Source organism: Trypanosoma conorhini, assembly GCF_003719485.1.
Source record: "Trypanosoma conorhini strain 025E chromosome Unknown Tco_14.4_contig_00389, whole genome shotgun sequence".
NCBI lineage: Eukaryota > Euglenozoa > Kinetoplastea > Trypanosomatida > Trypanosomatidae > Trypanosoma > Trypanosoma conorhini.
In genome coordinates, this window is record NW_021704477.1 from 10,165 (window position 1) to 17,911 (window position 7,747).

Consider the following 7,747-nt stretch of genomic DNA (forward strand, 5'->3'; position numbering starts at 1 on the left):
GAGGAATTAAAAAATTCATTTTTCTTCTCTGCTTCGGCAGTCTCCGTAAGGCCACCAGCACCAACAGTTACTGTTTAATAACAATAATAAACACACACACGCGTATATACAAAAAAAAAGACGGCGCCAGTGAAGTTTTACCGAAAATTTTTGTCGAATTTTTTTTCGTTTGGTCTTTTTTTTATTATTATTATTATTCCTCATCTTCTTACGTGATGCCTTCGCTGGCTTGTTGCTGGGCGGGCGGGGGGGGGGAGTGCGGCAATGGCGATAGCGGCGGAGCGCAACGCCCCCTGCCTCCCCCCGCCCAATCACTGCGGCCCCCCAAAGAAGTATACATACACATATATATATATATACATACATTATACATACACACACATACATGCATATATATATATATATATATTATCATTGCTGCCTTGTTTCTTTCGGCGTGGGCGCGTGAGAAGGCTGTTGGCCTCACAGTCCCTCTGCCTCCGTGTTTGGCGGCGGCCGCCCCCACTGGGGCGCTGCGTGCCCCGCTGCCCGCCACACGCAGGGGACCACGTGCAGCTCCCCTCCTCCAGCGACACGCACATGCGTGCCATTCACCGCGGCACCCGTCATGTGCACATTGGCCTCAGTCGAGCAGGCGCGCCCACCGCCCGCACACGTGTCGTGGGCGCACTGAGGGAAGAAAAAAGAAAACAAAACAAGTTACACGCACGCCACCGATCAAAAATCAAAACAAAAACAAACAGCGTGCCTCCGCCCCACCCCAACTCACCCCCAGCGGAGTGGCTGCTACCGCCGCCTTTTGTACCTCTCCTTCCTCCCGTGGTGTGTGCCCATACTCGTCGCGCTGCCGTTGACGGATGCAAACGACATGCGCAGCTGCTCCTCGGCGATGCTCTCCACGTCTCTGTCGTCCTCGTTCGAGACGGCGAAGAGCCGGTACTCCTGCTCCACGTCGTCCGACGGCCCCACGGACACCGGCTTCCTCGGGAAGAAGCAGTTCTTCAGGACCTTGTACAGCTCACACACAGCCATGAAAAACACCAGAAGCACGCCGATGACGGCCCAGTGCCACGTCAGCATGTCGTGCACGAAGAGGTTGTGCGCTATGGGGTTGATGTACACGATGGGGAAGAAAAGAGCAACGGCGACAGCCACGGAGCCGTAAATCCAAACATTGTCGAACCACTTCATCAAAAAGACGGACTGTCGCGTGTGGCGGACGGTGTACGCGTGCAGCAATAACCCAAAGTACAGGATTCCAAAGGCCGTGGCACGCGCGCGCCAAATCTCATGGCAGTTGACCCCGTTTTGCGAGTTGCAGTCGGTGCCGGCCGGGCCGTCGTGTACGCCGTAGACAATAAAGACAAACCCGCACAGTGAGCAGACGCCGAGCCAAAACCCGTACACCACCGTGTCAGCGACGAGCTCAAAGGTGAAAAGACCAGCCGTGTTCGGAGGCACAAGGAGCACGTCGGCACTTGCGGCGTCCAACGACAGTCCCGTTGCGGGAGGGCCGGAGGTGAACATATTTAGCCACAAAATCTCAATGGGCGAGAGCACAAACAAAGAAACCCCTTCATTGCGGATGGGAAGACCGCAGATGAGTGCAATCACCTCAGCAACGTTGCTGGAAAGAAGGTGCACCACAAATTTCCGTATGTTCTGTGAAATGCGCCGGCCCTCCGTCACTGCCTTTACAATAGTAGCAAAATTGTCGTCCGTGATAATAATATCCGCAACACCCTTCGTGACATCCGTGCCAGACCCCATTGCACAGCCAATGTCTGCGATTTTAATGCTTGGCGAATCGTTGAAGCCGTCGCCGGTCATTGCCACCACCCGCTTGCGCTTGTGCAGGCACTCAATCATCTTCACCTTGGACTCCGGCGAGCACCGTCCAACGACGAGTGGGAGATCCCCCCACTCGTCAATGGTCTCCGTCTCCGTTCGGTCGAAGTCGGGGCCGTTCATCAGCTTCACTCGGTTGTCGAGGTCCGATTTGCCGATGATGTTCAGCATGACGGCGATGCATCCCGCGGTGGTTACGTGATCGCCGGTCAACATGCGCACCACAATCCCGGCGTGCTGACAGGCAATGACGGAGGGGTGCGACTCCGGGCGTGGAGGGTCGTAAATCCCGACAATTCCAAGAAACGAGAGGTCCTGCTCAATCGCCTCCCGGACGTGGGCGAGCAGGAAGGTTCCCTCGCTGGGGAGGGGGAACTGCTCCAGGGTGCACGGCCGCGTGGAGAGACAGATTGTCCGGAGCCCCTCCGACGCCAAATGTTTGATCTGCTTTTCTATCGTCTTACGATCCGCTTCCGTCAAGGCGAGGTGGCTGCCCGACTCCGAGACAATGGTGGAGCAGAGATCAAGAATACGCTCGGGGGCACCTTTTGTGCACAGGTACAGTTGCTCCGTGTTCCCGTTGTACCACGCCGTCGTCATGCGCTTGATTTTGGAGTCGAACGGGTACTCCGCGATGCACTTCCACCCCTCGTTTTCTAGTCGGTCGCGGTGAAGCTCCGCCTTCCACGTCATCACCTGAATCGCCACCTCCGTTGGGTTTCCGGTGCCGCAAAGGTGATCGGCATCCTCCTCGTCAACCTGCAGGACGGTCGTACTGCAAAGCGCCGCGCAGCGCATAAACTCGTAGAGCAGTTTATTGGTCGCGTAGGCCCCCGTCAGGTGGACCTGCTCCTCCTGGTCACCGCGCAGAAAGGCCCCATACCTCTCATATGGGGCTCCCGTAACGAAGAGCTCCTCGTTTGTCCCGATGAGGGCCTTTTTGACCACCATCTTGTTCTCCGTCAGCGTCCCTGTCTTGTCGGAGCAGATGTCCGTCACGTTGCCGAGCACCTCCAGCACCGCCAGCCTGCGCACAATGCACTTCTGCTTCGCCATTCGCTTGACGGAAACCGTCATGGACACCGTGACCACCGCCACCATGGACTCTGGGAGAATGGCGATGGCGACCGCCGTCGCGTACGACAGGGTGCTTGGGTGGTACCTGAACTTGTTCGCGGCGAACACGACGACGGCGAGCAGGATGCAGCAGCCAAAGAGGAAGTACATCATGTAGTCCAGCGTCTTCATAAGCTGCGTCTTCTCCGTGCCTGAGCCTTCCCCGAGGCGCTCCGCGAGCTTCCCCATCTCGGTGTGCACGCCGGCGGCAACCACAACCGCCTTCCCGCGGCCCTGCGTGACCATCGTGTTGCGGTACACCATATTCTTGCGGTCCCCCAACGCACACACGCCGTCCGGGTCGGGGATAGCGTCGGTGTGCTTCACCACCGGCAGCGCCTCGCCCGTGAGGAGCGCCTCATCCACCTCCAACCCGCTGTTCTCCACGAGGCGGCAGTCCGCCGGCACCGAGGCGCCCTGCTCCAAAATGATCACGTCGCCCACGACAACCTCGTCGATAAAAATAACCTCCACCGAGCCATCGCGGAGAACCTTCGCGCTGCCCGCCGTCATTTCCTTCAGGCTGTGAAGCGATTTCTCCGCGCCGTACTCCTGGTAGAACCCCAATAAGGTGTTAAATATCAGAATGAACAGCACCACGCCGAACTCCGGCCAATCCTTGAAGACGGCACTGATCACAATCACAATGGCCAGGACGACAGTGATGCTGTTCATGAATTGCCTGCAAAAAATCCAAAAGGCACTCGGTGCACCGGCAATGCGAATCCTGTTGTTGCCAAGCTCCGCCGCGCGTCTCGAAACGTCGTCGTCAGACACCCCACTGGCCACGTTGTCCAGCTGCACCAACGCAAGCGTGTGCGGTATATCAAAGGTCCACCATCTACACGAAGGGCTGTACGTGTCTGGAACCTGCTCGCGCTTCTCAGTGGGGACGAAGTTGCCGTTAATCGGCTCCCTGGGACTGAGCTCCCTCGAACCAGACATGGCCCTCCCGGTTCCCTAAGTGCACTGAGTGGGATTCCCGCCAGGGAACACACACGTCTTTTTACTGTTTCGTTTTCTTACTTCTTTTTTCCCCCTTTTGTATGTCGCACCCGGATGGGTGCCTTGTCCCTCCTACTCCTACAAATAGAGAGAGAGAAAAAAAACAGGAGTAAGGGAGAGACAACAGCTCGGCCCCGCACGCACCCGACTCTCCCACCCTCCGCGTGGAGGGCAAACATCGGCGGCGGTGCCGGTGGCAGCAATGGGGCTGCGGGGAGGCGGCACGAGCAAAATAAAATAAAAATAAACAAAAAAAAATGCACCCACGCCGCGCCCCATCGGAGGGAGGCAGCGCCGGAGCCAAAAAACAACAACAACAACAACAACAGGCATGTAATACATAAATGAAGCAGGGGGGAGTCTAACAAGATACTCAGAGGTTTGCTTGACCTCTCATCCGGTCGCAGGTTCCTTCTATATGCCTCGACTGCCGCCAAGGAGGCGGGAAGAAGGCGAAGTGGCGGCACTTGGCCGAGGTCTCGCAAGCAAACACCGGGCGCGCCAGTGCAGCCACGGCGGCACACGCACAAGAGGAACGACAACGAGGAAGGGCGGCACAGACCACGACGACGACATCAAGGAAAAATGTCACAGAAGACACACAGGAAGCCAGCGGGTTGAGGGCGGTGGGCTCAGAACGCGGGCTCAAAGCCGTTCCAGTCGATGTCTCCGTCGCGCCAGGGGGGAATCTTGCAGACGGCGTCGTGGAGAAACGAGGGCGCCCGCTCCTTCACTTGCCCCGTGCCAGCCGCGGGGTTGACAGAAACGGTGAGAAACGCCTCGCCTCGAGGAGCTGCAGAGGGCTCGTAGAAAAAAAGGTCCGAGGCGGCGGCCAGTCCCAGCTCCTTCCGCTGCTCGAACTGCGCGCGATCGTCCTTCTTTAGGAAGAGAACCACAAAACGGCCCTTGTGGTGCACAACCCAAACGGGGTGCTGCGGGGTCTTCGCCCCCTCTTCGTCCAACGCGGTGTCGTCGGGACCGCTTGAGACGTAGCCGCAGCTCAGTCGCCCTTTGCTCTCGTCCAGCAACAGGCTTCCCAGCAGGTCCTCGGGGGCGGCGGCGGCGGCGTCTGCCTCCCCAAGCAGCAGCAGCCTCGTCAGGCTCGTCGAGCAGCGCCCTTCACGGTCAATCAACGCCGTGGCGCGCCCCACGGCGGAGGAGACGCGCTTGAGTCCACGCGACAGCAGCACGGAGAGGAGGAAGCAAAAGACGCCTGAGCCCCCGGGCCGCGTCCAGGCCTCCAAGAGGGGCAGAAGAGAGTCCTCAACCTGCTGCCTGGTAGCAAAGTTCCGCCGCACGCGCGACCGCGCCGTGTCCGCCTCGGCAGACGTCATCGTCACCAAGCCATCCACGAGACAAACCCGACGTGGGTTGGGTTGGGCGACGAAAAGCAGCGCTGCAAGGGCCTTCTGAAGACACTGCTGCTGATGCCGCTGAACATCGATGTACCCGCCTCGGAAAAAGTATGCACAAATAAAGGCCTGGACCACGGCCAATACGCCCTCCGGACCTCGATGCTCCTGGAGAAGGCCGTAGTCCACCTCCTCCCCGAATACGAAGCCAAGCTCGACAAGCGATGAGGGAAGCGGATTTCCACCGCATATCAGCTCCATGATTGAGCGGGCAGCCTCTTTACCCAGGGTGGTCCCCGTTTCCTCCGCCACCCACCCACTCTGCCGCACTTGCTCGCCCACTGACTCACTTTCGCTACTAAAGTCGATGTTGCCACCCCTCTCACGACTGCCCCTGCCATTGCCACGGCCACTGTCGTTGTCGCCCTCTCCACTACTGCTTGCACGGCTATTGCGACTACTGCTGTTGCCGCTGCTGCTGCCAGGGCTGCTCGTCGCACGCCGCTGCCCCTTGCTGCCGCCACCTCGTCGTCGTGTCAACCGCTTCTCAACCAACGCATCCTCGGGAGACGGCTTCTCTGACGTCTTTTTTTTCTCCTTCTTGTGCCTTCTCGGCTTCTCAGGCATCTGTGGCACCTCAAGCGAGGCCCGCTGCTTCAGCTCCTCTAGCTCAAGCCGCCGCTGCACGCGCAGGAGGCAGAGCATCTCCATGATCGTCTCAATTCCCTCGCCCTTCAATCTTCGCTGCGTCTCGGGGTCGAGTGCCATCATGTCTGACATAAGCGCCCGTGAGGCGATGGTGTCCGCGTCGCGGGGATGCTCCGTGTCAAACGTCTGCAGCGTCTCGGTGAACTTTCGCTTATGCATGTACTCCCGCAGAAGCGCCTCCGACAAAAGCTCCACCTGCCGCTCGTGGGGCATGCCGTACACAGAAGACGCGGCGACACCTTTCCTTGGCGGCATTGTGGGAAAAATAATAACAATAATAATAATACTAGTAGTAATACTACACGCGCGCGCCCAAGCGCGCCTCACGCCACCCTGCCACTCGCAACAACAGGCAGAAAGGGGTGAAAAGAAAGTTGCAAGGGCAATAACAATAATCCAAAATACACGCATGGCGAGCAGGGGAGAGGAAGTCTGTCTGTCTGTCTGTGTGTGTGTGTGAGTGTTGAAAGAGGAACCGATAAAGGGATATAATTTAGAACGGGAAGCGCGCCGCCCGTGAAGAAGGGTGGCAGCTCAACACACTGCTCACGCACCCGCAGTGCCCACCCCCTGTGCAGAAACTCCTGCGACCCCAACTTCAACGTATGCAAAGAGGTCCGGCTCACTCAGCTTTCCCGCGGCGTAGTCGTCCAGGGCCGCGAGCATGCACCGCGTCACCTCCTCTCCGTCGGCGCACTTCCTGCAGCGCGGTGGGTCCTCGACAAAGACGGTCTTGCAGGCGTTGCAAAAGAAGGGCGGGGTGGTGGTGGCCACGTTGGGAACGGTGTAGTTGCTCGGGAACACACCGCGGCGGCCCCGCAGCGTTCCCTCCCACCACCCGTCATTCCACCTGCGGTGCACCTGGACGACGTCGCCGGCCTCAAACCTCAACTCGTGCCGGTGCCGCGCCTCAAAGGAGTGGGCGGCGCGAACAATGTCGCACGTCACAAAGTTGCTCGGAAAAAGGCGCGGTTCCGTCAGCGACGCAGCCGCAGGGGCAACTTCGCCCGCCGCCTCCTGCCGCCTCCCCACCGCGCGCTCCGCGTCGCTCTCGTTGACGCCAAACCACCACCCGGGCGAGGCGCTGGGGCGCGCCAGTCGGAGACGATCTCCCTTCCGAAAGGACATCTCCGACGCATCTGCAGCTGCGTAGTCGTACAGGCAGAGGGCCCTGTCGCAGAACGTGGGCATCTCCCACCGCCGCAGGTTGGACGTCACAAAGCAGTTGGGGAAAAGGCCGCGGGGCTCCTTCGTCGCCGCGGGTCCGCGCCCCGGCGCCGCCACGAACCCCTCCCAGAAGCCGGAGGTGCTTCCCTTGGCGGTCACCGCGATGACGTCGCCACGCCGGAAACTGATCTCGTCAGGGTCCGCCGCCTCGTAATCCACGAGGGCCACGCACTGCTCCATCACTACACGCCAACGACAAGGAAGAAGAGAGGGACCGAGAGAAAAGGGGCGCTACAAGGCGAGTCTTGCAACCCAACAAACATGCTTCCCTTTTTTCCCTTCCTCGCCGCCGCTGCGGCGGGGGAGAGGGAAAAGGGGGAAGCAGCAGGCGCGAGAGCAAAGGGGAAGGGGAGTGGGTGCGTAGGAATCAAAAGAAGATAAAATCAGCGAAAGAAACAAAAAAAAACGAAGAAAGCGCAGACAGAAGGAGTGAGAGACCCGCACCTTCCCCCCGGCATCCATCCCTTCCTCTTTATTGAGGCACCTTCCGC

General features: G+C 59.2%; 3 protein-coding genes across 3 annotated transcripts, besides 7 other annotated features; all 3 read right to left on the reverse strand.

Moving 5' to 3' along the window:
• The first annotated feature begins 175 nt into the window (after nt 1–175).
• Nucleotides 176–198: a microsatellite.
• Nucleotides 199–333: 135 nt separating this feature from the next.
• Nucleotides 334–412: a microsatellite.
• Nucleotides 413–786: 374 nt separating this feature from the next.
• Nucleotides 787–3,909, reverse strand: Tco025E_06079 (sodium transport atpase; the record flags this gene model as incomplete). The annotated part of the gene is made up of 1 exon (XM_029372968.1): nt 787–3,909. The coding sequence occupies one exon, from the start codon at nt 3,907–3,909 to the stop codon at nt 787–789; it is 3,123 nt and encodes a 1,040-aa protein (XP_029226926.1).
• A 56-nt stretch (nt 3,910–3,965) lies between these two features.
• Nucleotides 3,966–4,000: a microsatellite.
• A 198-nt stretch (nt 4,001–4,198) lies between these two features.
• Nucleotides 4,199–4,227: a sequence feature (A-rich).
• Nucleotides 4,228–4,272: 45 nt separating this feature from the next.
• Nucleotides 4,273–4,297: a microsatellite.
• A 304-nt stretch (nt 4,298–4,601) lies between these two features.
• Nucleotides 4,602–6,284, reverse strand: Tco025E_06080 (uncharacterized protein; the record flags this gene model as incomplete). The annotated part of the gene is made up of 1 exon (XM_029372969.1): nt 4,602–6,284. The coding sequence occupies one exon, from the start codon at nt 6,282–6,284 to the stop codon at nt 4,602–4,604; it is 1,683 nt and encodes a 560-aa protein (XP_029226927.1).
• A 6-nt stretch (nt 6,285–6,290) lies between these two features.
• Nucleotides 6,291–6,330: a microsatellite.
• Nucleotides 6,331–6,459: 129 nt separating this feature from the next.
• Nucleotides 6,460–6,493: a microsatellite.
• Nucleotides 6,494–6,575: 82 nt separating this feature from the next.
• Nucleotides 6,576–7,436, reverse strand: Tco025E_06081 (putative intersectin-1-like; the record flags this gene model as incomplete). The annotated part of the gene is made up of 1 exon (XM_029372970.1): nt 6,576–7,436. The coding sequence occupies one exon, from the start codon at nt 7,434–7,436 to the stop codon at nt 6,576–6,578; it is 861 nt and encodes a 286-aa protein (XP_029226928.1).
• Between the last annotated feature and the right edge of the window lie 311 nt (nt 7,437–7,747).